Source organism: Glycine soja, chromosome 2, assembly GCF_004193775.1.
Source record: "Glycine soja cultivar W05 chromosome 2, ASM419377v2, whole genome shotgun sequence".
Lineage (NCBI taxonomy): Eukaryota > Viridiplantae > Streptophyta > Magnoliopsida > Fabales > Fabaceae > Glycine > Glycine soja.
The window spans coordinates 29,390,202-29,408,418 of NC_041003.1; the positions used below are offsets into that span (position 1 = coordinate 29,390,202).

General features: G+C 35.5%; 3 protein-coding genes across 3 annotated transcripts; 1 reads left to right on the plus strand and 2 right to left on the minus strand.

The window, feature by feature from the left end:
* Positions 1 to 1,657: 1,657 nt before the first annotated feature.
* Positions 1,658 to 6,894, minus strand: LOC114392241 (zinc finger CCCH domain-containing protein 14-like). The gene is made up of 3 exons (XM_028353294.1): positions 6,663 to 6,894; positions 5,929 to 5,989; positions 1,658 to 2,595 (listed from the first exon to the last, which is right to left on the minus strand). Exons 1-3 carry the CDS (start codon positions 6,727 to 6,729, stop codon positions 1,836 to 1,838), a joined length of 888 nt encoding a protein of 295 aa, XP_028209095.1. The 5' UTR covers positions 6,730 to 6,894; the 3' UTR covers positions 1,658 to 1,835.
* Positions 6,895 to 9,406: 2,512 nt separating this feature from the next.
* LOC114374686 lies at positions 9,407 to 11,855 on the plus strand. Its single transcript, XM_028332360.1, has 4 exons — positions 9,407 to 9,702; positions 10,238 to 10,375; positions 10,611 to 11,580; positions 11,655 to 11,855. The coding sequence occupies exons 1-4, from the start codon at positions 9,407 to 9,409 to the stop codon at positions 11,853 to 11,855; spliced, it is 1,605 nt and encodes a 534-aa protein (XP_028188161.1).
* A 2,087-nt stretch (positions 11,856 to 13,942) lies between these two features.
* LOC114374693 lies at positions 13,943 to 14,739 on the minus strand. The gene is made up of 2 exons (XM_028332370.1): positions 14,431 to 14,739; positions 13,943 to 14,335 (listed from the first exon to the last, which is right to left on the minus strand). The coding sequence occupies exons 1-2, from the start codon at positions 14,737 to 14,739 to the stop codon at positions 13,943 to 13,945; spliced, it is 702 nt and encodes a 233-aa protein (XP_028188171.1).
* Positions 14,740 to 18,217: the final 3,478 nt, after the last annotated feature.

Below are 18,217 nucleotides of genomic sequence, written 5' to 3' on the forward strand. Positions count from 1 at the left end.
TCTCATCCTTTTGTTCTCAATTATGGGCATAACTTTCTCTCCACACCTATACTTAGATCGAATGACCTTCACCCCCAAGGTATTTGGTTTAGTACACAACTCCCATGCCACTTTCATCATGAATGAATCATTTATAAGACACGTTTGCCTCAAAATAATAAACTTTTATTGGTTATATGATCGATCCAATTCTTAAAACATGATTGATGTCATCAATCCAAATATTCTCTCATCTTTTTTTTTTCTTCTAAAAGAAAGATATTGATTTCTTTTTCAAATTGTAAGCTTAATCTACTTTATTTGACAAGCACTTTACTGTTTTCGTGAAGTATGACAATATCAAGATGTTTATACCATCATATCATCATGTATGTAAAGGTTGAATATCACAAGACCTACCCAACCTTCCCCCTACAACGAAAAGGAATGGTATAAATGCTCACTCATGACTACAAGTACAAGAGTGCAAGTATTGTTGTACGGTTGAAGTCTCGTCTAAAGCTCATTTAGTTGTACAGAATGTCTAATGGGACACCTAGTCATGTTTTTGTTTGAAAAGTACTTAAAAATTGAAATCAAAATTCAAATGTCCTGAACACATGATAAAAAAAATCTCCTGAATACCTTTCTGGTCTCTTTAAGTTAATAAGTCAACATAAAAAGCTACCAAGGTTGACAAATAAGGAGTGATGGAGATTTGAATCTTGACTTTATAATTTCAGTACATCTTAAACAATAAAATTTAAAATGAAAATAGAATTGGTCAAGAGAATGTTTTATTAAGATAAATTGTTTTACCAAACTATTAATCATTTAATTAAAGAGACAAACTATATTCAAATTGGAGACCAAAGATTTCATTCCAGAAACAAGAACAGGATATTTTCAAAACTTACAAAATTGTCAAATTTTTTCACTTTAATATATCGTTACATGTATTTGAATATACTTACCCATCCATTGACAACCCTTGTTTCTCAAAATCATATCCAAGTAAAGACCATAATAAGTTCATTCACTTCAAAACTTTAGATCATTTTCTGATCATTTCCTTCAATTAAATCATTTTACTTGGGAAAAAAAAATTAAAACAGTCGACCCTGCTACATGTCTATCACTTCAAATGAGTTTTCTTTGGTCATTGGAAAAGCTTCTTGACCACCCAAGTTCAATAAAAGTCCAAAACAGAACATATTAATAATATATAAATGATTAGGCACATTTGTGGTGGAGGATCGGAAATTAATCAGTTTCACGGCCGAGACAGGATAAGGGCATGCGAGAAATATATATTTTTCTTTTACATTTTTTAACTACAAAAGCATTAACTTATTTTAATTTTATTTATTGTTTTCAATTATTAACTTATTATCAATAATTCATATACAAATCTTTGAAAAACAAAACAAAACTGTCATTTTGCACCCCAAAATAATCACATGTAGCATTTTGAATCTTACTAATAATCAACGTCATCTGTTAAAAAACTAAAAATATTTATTCTAAAAATCATAAAAAAAAAAAACATCATGAGTAACATAATTTTACACATTCCAATAAAAAAAAAATCCTTTTAATTCTTCAACCAATACATTAAGAGCACTGAGTAGCATTTGCCTTTTCTTAAATCAAGCATGCTCTTATTGTGAAATCATCATTTTAAGAAAAAGAACAGTATTTGCAATCGCAAAAAAGTAGTTTTGAAAATTAACTTAGTACTGCAAAACTATAACATCAAGAATTAATTTCAGTACCATTAAGTAGCAATGCACAGCTTCAACAACAATAATGATGATAATAATAATAGCCTGGCTAATACAAATGGAAAAACAAAATCATACTCCCGACTTGCGCAATTCAGCAGCTCCATGTGCAAAGTGACATCTCTCTCCAAAGGTGCAAGATCCTTTTGCAAAATTCTCACACAGCTTGGTCTTGAAGTTGCTTCCAGGGGGGGCAGGGGCACCAGGAACACCTGGGGTGGATTTTGGTGGGGCAGACATTGACACGGTCAAAAGTAAATCTTTTACCATGTTACTTGCTTCCTTAATCTGTTCAAAAGTTCCCTCGAGTTCAATGTTTCTAAGATTTGGATCGGATTCGTGCTCTCGAATTGAAAGTTTGGCTCCTGTTTGGCGACAGATCTGCTTCGAGTTCACACCACCCTTCCCAATGATAGCTCCAGCCAGGGAAGCTTCTACACTGATCTTGGCGGTAGAAATGGCACCAAAGCTACCAGCCATAGCGGGAGGAGGCTCAATTCGACCAGCCATACGACCACCTGCTGGAGGTCCCAAAGGACGATGATGATGATGATCATCAATTGATGGAGCAATAGGTTTGCCAAGTTCCCATTCACCATGGGCAAAATGGCACTTGTCACCAAATTTGCATCCTTCGGCAGTATTGAATTTGTTACATATGCGGGTTTTAACAGCAGATGGAGCAGAACCATTCGGGATGGGTGGTGGTGCAGCAACGGTTCTTGGTGGAGGAGCCGCGGGTTTTAAATTCATCATATGGGCAACAACATTGTAACCACCTGGAACATAATGTAAGAAGTGGCAGCCCTCACCAAATGGGCAGCCAGCAGTACTGCAAAAGACATTACAGCACAATCAGATCATCATATCAATACTTCTTAGTTGTTACATAAAAAGAAAGCCTCTTTTTGTTTCCTGTTTTCTACAACCTAAGTTATAAGAATGTAAAAATGGAAAGGGATCATGGATTATTTAGCAAGACATGCACGTGCTATGTTGAATTAAATTTTGAAACAGCAAAACTCAAAAACCAAGTCCATGAAAGAGAAGCACTAAAGCAGGAACAATTAGTCAAACACAAGACAGAGATATAGGTGACACAGCGCAGAGATCCAGCAAGGCCCCCATGCAGAGGAGCAACCAGGTCAACATTTTAGCATAATGAATCTTTCCTATACTGTGCCAATGTTTAATTGTAGACCAGTACTTTATATCCACCAAACAAAATCTGAAAATTCTTATTTTGATTTCACAAAAGATAAATAATGATAATGTGTAAAGACCAGTTAGCAGCTACAGAGCAATACTTAGTAATTGCAACATTGTATCATAGCAAAACAATGAATTGACAAGTAGCCATATGGAAGCAACGACTTATTATTGTCTCTGTTTAATATATAACCATCAATGGGAAAATTTATCAGAAAAATGCTTATCACAATGTTATTGTTAGCTTGTGACCTTATCTAATTAGCTTTAATACATTTAACAAAGTGTACAGCCATTGTGAGAAAAACTGATGGTGAATTTTCAAACAGAGGGATAAATTATTGAACAAAAATACAATTTCCACCAAAAGTTTAGAGAATGGACTCTTCCCTTTTAAGTCCTTCACAGGATTAAATTTTCACAAGTAGTAATCAAACAACTTTGGTAGTGTTTGGCCCAGCTTTCTTTTTTATTTTCCTTCTGCTTAAAAGAGAAGCTAAGCCCACACATTTAGAGAGAATCTGTTAAATTAAGGAGCTTATTTTTCATTAAAGAAAATGGAGGAAAAGTAGCTTTAAAAAAAAGCTAACTGAAGTAACTTTTAAAAATAATCTGCATAGTTCAACTAATCTCCCTCTCACCCTAAAATAATCGATGCAGGACAATAAAATGAAGAAAGTTAACTTTTAAGCTAAAACTGTCAAGCAACTTCTACTTTATTCTTAAAACTCTAATTTAAAGCTTCAAACTTCAATGTAGCTTTTAAACCAAAGAAAAGTTGGGGCAAACATAGTCCAAGAGTTGTGTTTTCTCAACCCAACCACCTTACACACTCCTAGTCATGAATCATCAATTCCTACCCATCTCCATCATGTGCTTGAGGGAAAGAAGGGGGGAGTCATAGCATAATCAAAACATAGTAACAATGTAATGTAAGTATGGCCACTGGTCAGAACCACCAAAAAACTGCAGTGGCACAGAAATGCACTGAGAATCAGTTGTAGAGAGAGAACAAAATCACACAGCACCCACCCACCAAACTACCAGGTTTGTCTTGTCAGGCTTCTCACTGAACAAAATCAGTTATGGGCTATTAAAGAAATTGATCATTGGGGCATGGGTTCTTATTGAAATCAGGCTTGGGCTTTGTTTCTTTTTGCAAAAATCAATTAACAAGGTAGGATTTCTACACTCCAACACAGAAGTTCTACAGTATCCCATTAAAACAAGTTCAGATGTAGAATTGACTATTGAGAGCAAGGTTTTAAAAAGAGTCAACAACCGCAATTTCGGCCACAATGTAAAGGTTTTTGAAGTTACTGCAACCACAATTGTGGCCACATTTGTCCACACCATCAAGGATTGCAACAAAACCAAACCACAATTTAGAACCTTGATTGAGAGTGATCATTGAGGGGAATCTCATCATAAGTTTGCATGACCATATGTGCTGGATTACAATCTTGGTATTCGGTAACACTAAATTTTCCTTGATATATATAGAGGGCATATCAAGTGAGAAATGAGAATGTGTGAGGAGCAAATATCAACTGTATAATTGAAATGGATGGTTAGATAAAAACTTATTAAAACAATTTGGAACAATTGTGTATGGTTGCATGGCCAATATTTACTCCTATATATATAAAGATTATAACAACACAAGTAAAAAAAGTGACAAATTTCTCCCCCTCTATACAGAGGATGAGGGAAGGATTGATTTGATCTAAACCCGCACCTGGCCCACATCACAAGGATAAACAACCCTAACACACCACAAGCTCTATTGGGAGGATCTACCTGCCCTGTGCATATCAGGATGGTTTGGTACTAAGCCTACAGAGATAAAGGCACAAGTATTTGTTAGCCTCAGGTTGAGACCGAGTTTCAGATAACTGTTACAAATTATTGATTAATGCAGGTCAAACTGGATTTCATAGAGAAAATTCAAGGGACAAAATTCCATTATAGAACTGATACCCAGAATGCTCAAGAATCAAATTTGAGCACCATTAAAAGCCAAAACAATTAGTTTTTCTTTCTGATTAAAAAATAGATGATTAACTATTTCTAATCTGGAAATATCTCTACCAAGAATTACTTTTTTGTAATTTCCCATAATAATTATCATATATGTGATTTAATTCTTTGTTAACACAGCAAACAGGCATTCAAAGGTTAGAACTGGCAAGCAAAGTATACATTTACATTACAAAGGATGCTAATAAATAGAAGTCCCAAGAAGATCCCTAACAAGCAAGCATGAAAGATTTTAAAAAGAACAACTATAATAGGAGACTACTTTAAATCAACAAACGACGTCTCAAAATTCACCTCTAACTCTTGATCAGCAGTTTCGTATAGTCATTGTAAGATTGGATACAATAGGCTAGTTCAAGTTACTGAAAAACATAACACAACCATGATACTAAACTTTAATTGCATATTGCATATAACGTAATTTAGACAAATAGTACCTGACCCAACCAACAAAAGTTCACCATATTAGTTTGTTAATAGCTTACCATTTGAAAGGTGTGTTCATAAACAATAGAATGCAGTAATAACTGAAAAGTTATTATTAACTAAGTTAGCTAAATAAACAACATTTACACTAATTACGGAGCAAGGCAAAGATGAACCAGGAAAACAATCAATTTATCTTTGATATAATATTGTTCAGTTCCCAATGCCAACGATCATCCTGCAAATTGTTATCATCTTTATTGTACTCCATTACTAAACCATTATTCTGTTACAACTTTGATTAGACCAAAGACCAGTATATGTACCTGTATAAAAGCTTCGAATACCAACCCAGTTAATTCATTAATTTTATAGCATCATTAAAACAATTAATTCTTAAAATAACTTATAATAATAATAACACCATTGGAAATACAAAATGTGCACTTCCAAATATATTTATTTAGATTAGATAGGAATAGATTAGAACCTGAAAAACTTGGTACATGGCTTCGATTTGCTTCCTACACCACTTGATAAGGACTCCAATTCTGTTGCAAAACATTAATTACTTCTTCTCAGTTACCGTTCTCTACGTTATTATTAATCTAGTACACTCCATTTAAAACCCTTGAACTTTTTCTCAAAATAACACCTTACTTATGAGTAATAATTTATCGGAATTATGCCAACAAACAAGTTGTTGGTTCACTCAGGCACCTTAAGTAAGCTCTCGAATTCGGGTCTTGTGATAGAAAAAAAAAACACAACTTTAGTGGTCACTCAGGTTCCCCGACCGACTGAGATTAGCGATTGACAATGCCAATAGATATTCCGTACAGTAAAAAATATATATATCTGAATTATATTAATTAGGTCAAGTTTCAACTTAGGTCATGTGCAATTTCGTGCAATTCACGACCCCGTGCTAATAATTAATAAAGCAATCATAAAAAAAAAAAAACTTGCAACATTGTGAACATTAAAGATTAAACCACCCTAAGTAGCTGTTTCACTTAAATAAAAAACAATTTATGGTAATATATATATATATATATATATATATATATATTAGTTTTTGTGAGAATTTTAAGTGACTTAGCTAGGAAGCGCAAACGTGAAACGACGTTGAAGCAGAAGCAAAACGACGAAGCGAAAACGGGGCGTTTGGGAGTGTCGCAAATGTGAGAGGTTGGGAAGGGGAGAGAGTGGAGAAGTAATAACCTTGCTTGGTCTTCTTAACGGCGCCGTTAAGGTTGACGTCGGGCCTTCCGCGCTTGCGAACGTCCATTGTGACGGATCGAGATCTGCCAAACCCTAAATAACGGTGGGAGGGAGAGAGATTTTGGAGAGAGAAAGAGAGAGGGTTGGGTTAGGGTGGTGAGGCGGAGAAGGAAGGAAAAGGAAAGGGTTCGAAACTAAACAAGAGAAAGAGAAAGGTGTTGCTGGTGGTGCCAATATTAATATTAATAGTATATAATAGTAATAATAAATAAAATAAAATGTGAAATATTATTATTGGAATTGCTGAGTTGTAGATTTGGGCATTACTGTGAGGGCCTGAGGTGCAATAAGCCAATAAATAATAGTAAGGATTTAAAATTAAAAAGGAAAAGGGTTTCAACGCAGTTAATTGTTGGGTTTGGATTCCGCTGAGGTGGGAGGAATGAGGAATCGAAGAAGCAATAATATGTCCCTCTAACCTAACTGTTCTTTTTGCTCGCCTCACGTGCTTGTTCCCACTTCCCTCTTGATCTATATCATCTATGAGTAGGGGTCTTCATGCTTATAGGTTGTTTATCAATTTAAATTGACCTAAATAATTTCAATTTGATATTTGGGTTAAATTGGACCTGATTCATACAAATTTATAGAATTTTAGATTGGATGATAGATTTTAATACACTCATTAATTTGTATTAAATTATTATTATTATTATATATAACATATATAATATATATTTTAAGTTTTAAAAAATCAATTACTATTATAATTCAAATTTTGTGATTCAAATCTATTGTACCAAAATTGATTATAAAACATCTTAATTTGTTTCAAATTATTTTATATTTAATTGAAGTTTTAAGTTAATATTACTCATTTGACTATTTGAGAATATTGAAATGATCAAATTATATTGTAATAGTTTTAATTTTTGTATTTTTTTTTTTTACTTTGTGGATGTAACAGAGTTGTCAAAATGGGTTCAAACTCATGGACCAACTTAGCTTACCACGGTTTCGGATCAGACTAGACCAAAAACGGAGACAAAATTACAATTGAGGGTAAAACTTGACCCAGTCCACCCGAAATAAACTTGTGGTAGCCCAGGTTGGCCAACCTAAAAAATAACCTATTAGTATTTTGTAATATTTTTTTAAAGCTTTAAAGTGTTTTGTTCATTTAACTAGAAATAGAGTAAAATTCATCTAAAATATACTTTTAGTATTTTGTAATATTGTTCAACATTATTTTATTTAGTGTTTTGTTTTAGACTATTTTTAAAATTTTGTTATTATAGTTCTAGTCTTCTAGCTTGTAATAATATATCTTGTGGTGTGTGGATAGTAGAAGATTTAATTTAACTAATATTTTTATAATTTATTCAAATTTATTTTTTAAAAGAAATTGATTTTTTTGTTGAATTTTCTTTTAAAAAAAAACAAATATATATTTTTATTTTAGATCCATTTAACCCACAACCCGTGGTGGGCTAAGCCATACCACATTTTTCTGGAATAAACTTTAAGTGGGCCAAGTCGGGCTGACCCGTTTAAGGGGTGTGTTGGCAATTGCTAGGGGCACCCAGCAACATTGCTGGTGCACCCAACAATTTTTTAAAAACCTAAAAATGCCCCTGTACGTTTTTCTTTTATAAAAATCTATTTTTTTTATTTCATTCTTCCTTTCTGCTTTCTCTCTCCTGTGTTTTCTCCATTCTGATGCTTGTGCTGTGCGATTTTTGTCGGTGCTGGTTGGGCTTGTGCTCTGCTTTGGTGTGATATTTGTCAACTAAGGTACGTAGCTGCTTTTCTGTGGTTCATTGTTTATTTTTTGTAGTAGAATGGTGTAAGCGTTTCAGATTCGACTGAAGAAATTTTCTTCCGGCGAAGACATTACAACTACGGAAGAAAAAAATTTCTTCCGTGGAGTCTCGCGGAAGACGTCTTCCGCGAGACTCCATGGAAGAAGCAGTCTTCCGCTGTTGACATTACAACTGCGGAAGACAGCTTCTTCCGTGAGACTCACGGAAGACATTTTCCGCGAGCACTCACGGAAGAAGCTGTCTTCCGCAGTTGTGATATCAATAGCGGAAGAATGATTCTTCCATTGAGTAATTCGTTTTATGATTTTTTAGTTTTAAGATTATTTTGAATGTTATTTTGGTTAATTCTATTTGTAATTTATGTGAAACATAAAAATATATTTGTTGGTTGAAGTGTTGATTTTTTTTGCCTAGGTTGAAGTATTTTTTGGTTAAATGAGCTTTGTAGGTTATAATTTAGAAATTATGTAATTAAAAGTTGAATTTGGTTATGTATATGTAGATTAAATATTTGTGTGAGGTTGTCAAATGTTGAATTAGTTTGATATTCATAGTTTGAAAAAAAATTTGGGTTGTTGTATTGTTCAAATTATTTTGTTGAATGTTGAATCAGGTGATAGTTATACTTTGAATTAAGATGGACAAAGATCAATGGGCATATTACAGTGCGATGTCCGAAGAAGTTGATATGGATTTTCAAGATGAAGAAGATTGTGGTGTGAATGAAGCACATGTTGATTGTTCATATGCTTTTAATACTTCTCAGGTAATCATGTCGAACAGTTTTAATTGTTTGATCTAATGTATGATTTGTGTAAAAATTAATATGTCGTGGTTGTGTCCTAGGTCTTTGCAACCCGAGAAGATGTTTTGAAGTGGTCTCGAACGGTTGCCTATAAAAATGGTTTTGTTGCAGTAATTATGAGGTCTGATACATATACTGGCAGCAGAGGAAAAACTTCATTTGTGTTAATTGGGTGTGAAAGGAGCGGTAAGTACAAGGGTAGGAAGAAAGAATTTATTAGAAGAGACACAGGTACTAGAAAATGTGGTTCTCCCTTTAAGATTCGTGGAAAACCAATGCATGGAGGTGAAGGTTGGGCGGTGAAGCTGATATGTGGGATTCACAACCATGAATTGGCAAAGACCTTAGTTGGACATCCATATGTTGGGAGATTGACAGATGATGAGAAGAATATCATTGCTGATATGACGAAGTCGAATGTGAAACCAAGAAACATCCTGCTAACGTTGAAGGAGCACAACAGCAGCAGTTGCACCACAATCAAACAAATCTACAATGCAAGAAGTGCATATCGTTCTTCAATCAGAGGAGATGGCACTGAAATGCAACACCTAATGAGGCTCCTTGAACGTGACCAATACATTCATTGGCATAGATTGAAGGATGAAGATGTGGCGCGTGATTTGTTTTGGTGTCACCCAGATGCAGTTAAGTTATGTAACGCATGTCATCTTGTTTTTTTGATAGACAGTACCTACAAAACAAATAGGTACAGGCTCACATTGCTTGACATTGTGGGGGTGACACCAACCGGGATGACTTTCTCTGCTGGGTTTGCATATCTGGAGGGTGAGCGCGTGAACAATCTTGTATGGGCATTGGAACGATTTCGAGGCCTTTTTTTTAAGAAACGATCGCCTTCCTGTTGTTATTGTCACAGACAGAGACCTAGCCCTGATGAATGCTGTGAAAGTTGTGTTTCCGGAGTGTAAGAATTTGTTGTGCAGATTTCACATAGACAAGAATGTGAAGGCAAAGTGTAAATCGCTAATTGGTCAGAAGAATGCTTGGGACTACGTAATGGATAGCTGGGGTAACCTGGTAGATTGTACTTCGGAACAGGAGTTCCCTGAGCACCTTCAAAGGTTTCAAGTAGCGTGTTCCCCGTGGCCAATGTTCATTGACTACGTATGTGAGACATGGATTGTCCCACACAAGGAGAAATTTATCTTGGCCTGGACGAATAAGGTGATGCACCTAGGCAACACAACAACAAATAGGTATTTAAATGTTTTATTATTTTAGTCAAGTTTCTTTTAATGATTGTTTGGAACATTATTGTTATTAATTTGTATTCTCTGTTGTGTGTTTTAAATGTAGGGTTGAATATGCTCATTGGTCTTTGAAAAGGATATTACAGAATAACGTTGGAGACCTCTGTAGTGTTTGGGATGCAATGAACAACATGATGACGCTGCAGCACACTAAAATTAGAGCATCATTCGAAATAAGTACGCATGTCGTTGGTCATGTTTTTAAGAAAACCTTATACAAGAGGCTTCTGAGAATGGTGTCAAGGTACGCTTTAAATGAAATTTTGGTTGAGTTTGAGCATGTACGTCATTTGAAAGACAATCTGTCTTCTTGTGGGTGTGTCTTGAGAACCACGCTAGGTCTTCCTTGTGCATGCGAGCTACAAAGGTATGATGGTGGCAGCATCCCACTGGATGTAGTCCATATGTACTGGAGGAGACTTAATTTTTCAGACCAAGGGCTATGTGAGGCCGAAGTGAGCATCAAGGAAGAGATTGATAGAATACATAAAAGATTTGAGGAACTTGATGTTTGCGGGAAAGTTACTTTCAAGAGTAAACTCCGAGAATTCGCGTTTCCCGATGAGACCTCTATGTGCCCTCCTCCAACAAAGGTTAAGACGAAAGGTGCCCCGAAAAAGGTAATGAAAAGAAGCGAAAGATCGACAAAGCGTGATCCATCTTATTGGGAGTATGTTGATGCTTATCATTCGGTTCAAAACAGCAACACCTTAGTTAGACCCAGTGCATCATCTTTTGAACCACCGAAGCCAGCAAGGATAATCCCCATGTTGGATCAATTTCCGCCATTTATGCATGGTTTCATTGAGGATGTTGTTGATGTGAAAGCGGATGGTAATTGTGGATATCAGTCAGTTTCCGCTTTGTTAGGTATGGGAGAAGAGTGTTGGGCCATGATGCGTAACGAATTGATTAAAGAACTTGGCAAATGGTCGCAAGACTACATAAAGATCTTTGGTGGCACGGAGAGATATGAACAGCTGAGGTTGTCCCTACACGTGGATAGGTTATCCAAGGTATGCGTTTTATGCTTTGTATTTACATAAGTAATGTTTACATGACTGACACATGTATTTGTTATGTGATTTAGGTTAGTATGGACAAATGGATGGATATAACGGATATGGGATATATAATTGCGTCAAGATATAATGTAATCCTTGTATCGTTGTCACGACAACAGAGCTTCACATTTTTTTCTCTCAGAAGTCGACCACCGGCCGATTCTACTGCGCACCGCATAATATGCGTCAGTCATGTGTTTGGCAGTCATTTTGTTCAGGTCCATTGAAAATTCGTTTACTCAAATAATTTCAATTATTGAATGAGTTGGTTTGTTTGTTTAACTTATTATTGTAATTTCACTTACAACAGGTTTATCTGAAAGATCGTTGTCCCTTACCGCCTATGACGTTGTTGTGGTCAAGCAATGTGTATCCGGAGGCAAAACAATGGCCAACTGCATATGTAGGTAGAATGCAACAATACTTAAGCCTAATGACAATTAATACAACGCATGTAGACCTAAGCGGACACTGAACTTGTAATATTTATGTATCTATATGTACATTGGATTTATGTTCATGTAATTAATGAATTGTTCCATGAACAAGTGTTAGTGTGTCAAATTGTTATATTTGTGTTGAACTGAAAGCTAGTTATATGTTTCTATTAGGCCGAAAACCAACTTTTTTGATTTTTGGTGCCTTCGTTTGAGGTGCGATTCGATGGAACGGGGTGCTGCTTTTATTTTTTTTGGATTTCTTGACGTGCAAACATGTCAAATAGCGGCCCTGGACAGTCTCAAGCGGCTCCCACATAATTTAAAAAAAAGCCCGAACAGGGGTACTTAGGCATGTTTCTAAAAGGCACAAAACCAATTTTTTTTATTCTTTACTGTACGTATATATATGGTTAAAATATATAATTTCAGAATAGTTATAAATTTTAACATTTAAATTACAAATTATTTTATCTTCTTTATTTTATATATTCAAATACCATTATAAATGTGACTCATGTGTGTGGTTTATATTTAAATTTCAAACCATATATTTATAGAGAGACAAACATAAATCATAAATGATGTAGGTAAATGTGTTTTATGACATACATAAACAAATACAAAAATTAATAATTTAAGTACAATAAAAATATAAATCCTAATCTATGTGGCGTCTCTGGCGCGGTCTAAGACTTCCATCTGCGGCGTCACCTCTAGCTCTCCTCAGACAACGAGTCATGATGTCATGTAAGTCAGTGCCCTCAGTGACCATCCTAAGGTTGATGACCCGCTCCAAATCCTCAGCAATCGCTCCTAAATCCTGAGCCATCCCCTGACATCCTTCGCAGTGAACCTGTCACAGTCAAAATAACAAAGTCAGTATCACATTTAAAAAAAATTTAAATTATGAAAAACTACAGAAGTTATGCTTACCACTGAATGCGTAGGGAGATCGATCGCGACTGAAACCTCGGGGATGGGTGGCTCGATGAACTCCTCATGATGAGGGGGAGGTGGATGTCTCAGCGCAGCAGTCTCCTCAGTCCGTGTGACGAATGGGTGCGATATCCAAAAAAACCACTCCATGTAGTCTGGCGCCACCTGTCCAGGAACTACACAGAGCTCCCCTGAAGGCACCAAATGGTCTGAAAAATGCAGCCACTGGTCATCTATATCATCACCCGTCAAAGAATCACAAACCGGCGGCGGAGGGTTCGTCTGAAGGTAGCCAAACTGTTGAAGAACCCGCTCAGGTCGAACGTACACCACAATCTGACCCCATCTGAGCTGGCCGGTGTACGACGATATCAAGTCAAAGGCCCTGACTCCCCGGTGCTCACCATAGGGCATCCAGCACACGTCAGTCACAGTCAGGGCATCCAAACGTCTCCGATACGGGGCTCCCTTGATCCCCGTCATATGAGCCTTACTCGTAAGCCACCTGCAGGCCCGTGGGCTCCCCTCATCATAAGCATCATGAACGACGAATGTATGCACTGTAGGAAAGTGCTCGTATATCCAGCACTACAAACACATAGTCAACATCAATACAAAAAAAAAAGAGATTCAATGCTACTTAAATTTAAACTATCAGTGATAATACGTACCTGGAGAAGTGTAATATAACCGCCCAGCTGCCGTGTAGAGGCCTGTGATGCGTCGTTCAGATGGTCGTACATGTGGACTAATGCAGCCACTCCCCAGGCGAATCCCCCTGCCTGGGCCAGGTCCCTGAAAGCCTCCAGGTGCACGACATGTACATGGGTTGAACTCTTGTTGGCGAAAAGAGTACAACCCACCAAGTGGAGCAGATACGTGCGGGCTGCTACAACCCATCGTCTGGCCCTGCACTGGCTCTGATACAAGTCCCGAAGTCACCCCAACCGGACATGAGGCCCACCAGCCTGTCGGGTCTCAAATGTAGCCTCCTCATGACTGAGCTCAAGAAGCTTCGTCAGTAGACCAATCGCATCTGAAGTAACAAGCGGCTCGAACATATGCAGTGCGCCAGTGATGGGAAGGTGTAGGAGTGACACCACATCATCCAACGTGATCGTCAACTCGCTTAATTGCAGGTGGAACATGCTAGTCTCGCGATGCCACCTGTCGACGAAGGCGGATATGAATCCAGGATCAGTGGTGATAACAGAACACCTGATCAGTGGACTCAATCCGGTGCTAGCAATCAACCCTTCGATCTCAAGCGCTGGTCTCCCAATTTTATCTACTTTTCTACCGTGGGAGACCAACTTCAGATCGGGTCGTTCCTAAATTGAATAACAATTTATAATAACGTGTATATAAAAAACAATCCAACTACAAATAATTTTTATGTAATTAGTCAACATTAAAAACTACGTACCTGTCCACTCCAGATGCTGTGTGCGACATGTTTAGCAAAATCGGTCAAAATCGATGGGTCGCGTGGTCCACCGGGGAAACCCTCATCTGCAGCAAGTGACCCCAAGCTCCCATCAGTAGCCACTCCCTCTGTCTGAACAGCATCGGCGGCGCCTGTCATCTCTGGGGTGGCATCAGACACATGAGGAACATCCTCATGCAACTGAGGCACATCCTCAGGTCTCTCTGTGACGTCCTCACGCAGACGAACCCGTTGCCTACGTGCTGAAGCAGTAGGTCTGCGACGCAGAGGAACATCAGCCTCATGCATATCCTTACTAATGTCTCTACCTCTACCAGCTCCTAACGCACGACCTAAACCTCGTGTTCTAACCATGATCTGAAATCATGAAGAACATTTATTTTTTTCAGTCAAATTAAATATTCAAATAATTGGTAACAAAGCTTTGTCATTACAAATTTGTTCAAACACATGTTTTGTATGTTTCTTACTAATTTGGTCAAATTAAGTTTTCAATGTTTCTTGGACATGATGTTCTCATGATATGTGTGACATTCTCATTTATGATATCTGTGACATTATGCTTCATTATGAGGGACATGTAGAATCAAGGCATGCTTTTTGTTTTTTGGTTTAGCATTTTGAAAATAGGACACAGAATTTAGGAGACACAATTCTCCTAAAAGCTGAAATTGAATAATGAAATTGTTTGCTTCCAAGGGAATAATCAAATCAAACATTATAAGATTTACTTCCAAGGGAAATATAATAGGCAGAATTTTTTGTTTCTATTTGGATCATGTTTAAATTCTTTATACAACTCCAACAGGATTAACACTTACCCTTCTCTCATTAGTAACACAAAGCCCAAGATGAATGATGAGTGGTTCAAATCATGAGTAGATCCGAAGGGGGGGGGGGGGGGAAACGGCCTAGAGGATCACTTAAAAAAATTCCCACTGTTTTATCTCTATCTGACATGTTTATTGTTTTCAATGAAGAAGTTTGAGTTCCATATTGTTGTTGGTCTAACAATCAGAGATTGGATTTAAGTTGTCTTAATTTATATGATATTGTGGAGCACGTGCATGTTCAGAAGGAATTCCAAAGAAAAGAAAAAAGCTCATGGCACTTTCTAGGTTTCTTTAGATCAGGGAAATGTGTATTTTATATGTTTTTGTTCTTTGGTTTTGTATTTTCAAGATTGCTATCTTGTTAGCATTCAGTGTGCATGCGTGCTTGATTGTAGCACTCTCATTAGCATCAACTATGCTTGTGTAAGTGCCGTTATACATTTTTAGTGAATGATCAATTGATATTTTGACAAAAAAAAAAGAGGAAGCATTTACATAAAAGAGATGGAGAGCAGCAGATTGATGGCAGAGGAGTTTAAGTTCATTCAATTTTCGGTCATATGGTATCAGCTTTGAATTGCCAAGCTTATAACATTGCTTAGATTGTGTAGGTATCAGATTAGACAAATTTGTTTTCAATATCAAAAGAATTCCCATTGTAATTGACAGGTTGTAGGCTATTAGATCAGATTAGACAAATTTCTTTTCAATATCAAAATAAATTTAGAAACAGAGTAACACAAGAACTTTGTTCTCTTGTCTCATATTTTTTCTTAATTACAAGTCTAGCAGTAGTCTAATAGTTGCATATGAGTATCCTAACTTACCTTGTTTTTTTTTTCTTAACCCTCTCATTCATCAAGGAAAAAGAATCCTAACTAATCCACATAATTTATGCAGTGTATACAGTCATTTAGACATCCTAACCAAATGACAGCAAATAACAATTCAATTTAGACATCCTAACCAAATGAAAGCAAAATACAATAGGTTATGCATCAAAATTAGGGAGTTTGTGTAAGTTAAATACCATATACACTTTGTAATAGCAAATAAATTAAAAATAATAATTACTAATATCAATAAATTGGTGGTTCAGACAAAATTTTCAAGAAAAATAACCAAAAAACAGCAAAACATGGTCTGCGGAAGAAGTTTCGCATGTTCTTCCGTGAGAAGAATAGGTAGCCTGCGGAAGAAGGTTCCGCAAGTTCTTCTGCGACCAGGAAATGTTGTCTGCGGAACCTTCTTCCGCTGAATCCAGCGGAAGAAACGAACAAAGCTAGTCAATGGAGGATGCCAATACCTGTGGAGGAGAAGAAGGGAACCAAATTTCAAAGCGCGGAAGAAGAAGCTTGCTATCTGATACACAGAAGACGAAGGAAGAAGACGAACCTTTTTGGAAGGAGAAGAACGAAACCAAGGAAGAAGAAGCTTGCGGGGAGGTTGCTGGGTGCACGGGAGAAGAAGGAAAGCGCGGAAGAAAATTTTTTTTAAAACGGAAGAAGAAGAAAATGTTTTTTTTTAAATATATTAACTTTTATTTTTTAAATGAAGGGTATTTTAGGAAGTTCATTCAATTGTTGGGTGCACCTAACAACAGCCGGGTGTGTTGAGGTGAGTCGGGCCAAACCAACCCATTTTAATAGCTCTAGGTGTGGTGCATTTTAATATTTGATGATGATAATAATAATGCAATTCCCACCCTTATCTTTTTCCACTGTTTTACTACACATAACAATTATATGTAATGTATTTGGTATTTCATTTAATAAAAAATTTAGCTTATAAAAATATTGAATTTTAAAAAAGAGCAAACCAATTTAAATGTTTTGATTGGTTGATTGAATCCAACCCAAATTGTTTACAAATGGGTTGATTTAGGTTGGATTTTAAATTTTATCTTGGAAAATCGACTCAGCCAACCTATTCAAATTTAATTGAATTAAGTCACAAGTTTGACTAAACTCAACCCAAACTGATCCACGTACGCCCTTATCAATAAGACTATCACATTTCTCGTAATCTTAATTTTTTAAAATAAAATATATTTTTTGTCTTCATAAATATAAAAATATTTTGAATTTGTTCATGTAAAATTAAGTACTTTTTTATCTTCACAAAATTAAAATCACTTACTTTTTGGTCCAAAACTATGATGATGATTTTTTATATTGGTTATGCATCTAACATGTCAATGTGATGTTTTTACATTGGTTATACATATAACCAATGTAAAAAAAGAAAATAATACACATAGGTTCAAATATTCAAACCTTGCTTCAGACCAAAATGTCATAGGTTTCAATTTTGTAAGGATGAAAAAAGTACTAAAAATTTTACAAAAGTAAATTCTAAATATTTTCATATTTATGAGGACAAAAATATATTTTAATATTTTTTTACTAACCTTTCATGTGAGTGAAAATATGAAAATCTATAACCATTTTCTTACAAATCAAATGCAACTAAATATTAAATTTAATATATATATATATATTATAAAAGAATTTATTCTATGGGTAATATCAGGTGACAATCTCGTATTCATTTCCTTCAAAAAAATATTAAATGAAATTATTTTATTTTTAATTTAAACAAATATAATTAAAAATTAAATACAATCAATTAACATTAATATAATAAATCAATTATGTAAGAAAATGTTAATAAATTAATTAACCAATATATTGATGTTAATAAATTAATATAATAAATTAAAATTACTAATAAGTTAATTATCAATCAGATATTAATGCATACTAATTTGATCAATTTGTATTTTATGAATTGATAAAGATGAAAAATATACATTATTTGTAAAAAATTTATTCATGTCACAAGTTATATAAATAATATATATATATATATATATATATATATATATATATAAAAGAATTGTTAGCAAATTACAATATTTAAAAGAATTGATA

Excerpts from the sequence above, each read along its gene's own strand:
- LOC114392241 (XM_028353294.1), bottom strand. The coding sequence starts at position 6,729 with ATGGACGTTCGCAAGCGCGGAAGGCCCGACGTCAACCTTAACGGCGCC. Across the intron at positions 5,990-6,662 it reads CGTTAAGAAGACCAAGCAAG|AATTGGAGTCCTTATCAAGT; the intron begins GTTATTACTTCT and ends GTTTTGCAACAG. Across the intron at positions 2,596-5,928 it reads CCATGTACCAAGTTTTTCAG|TACTGCTGGCTGCCCATTTG; the intron begins GTTCTAATCTAT and ends TGTCTTTTGCAG.
- LOC114374686 (XM_028332360.1), top strand. The coding sequence starts at position 9,407 with ATGAGGTCTGATACATATACTGGCAGCAGAGGAAAAACTTCATTTGTG. Across the intron at positions 9,703-10,237 it reads ATCATTGCTGATATGACGAA|ATTTCACATAGACAAGAATG; the intron begins GTCGAATGTGAA and ends TTTGTTGTGCAG. Across the intron at positions 10,376-10,610 it reads TTCCCTGAGCACCTTCAAAG|GGTTGAATATGCTCATTGGT; the intron begins GTTTCAAGTAGC and ends TTTTAAATGTAG.
- LOC114374693 (XM_028332370.1), bottom strand. The coding sequence starts at position 14,739 with ATGCATGAGGCTGATGTTCCTCTGCGTCGCAGACCTACTGCTTCAGCA. Across the intron at positions 14,336-14,430 it reads ACAGCATCTGGAGTGGACAG|GAACGACCCGATCTGAAGTT; the intron begins GTACGTAGTTTT and ends TATTCAATTTAG.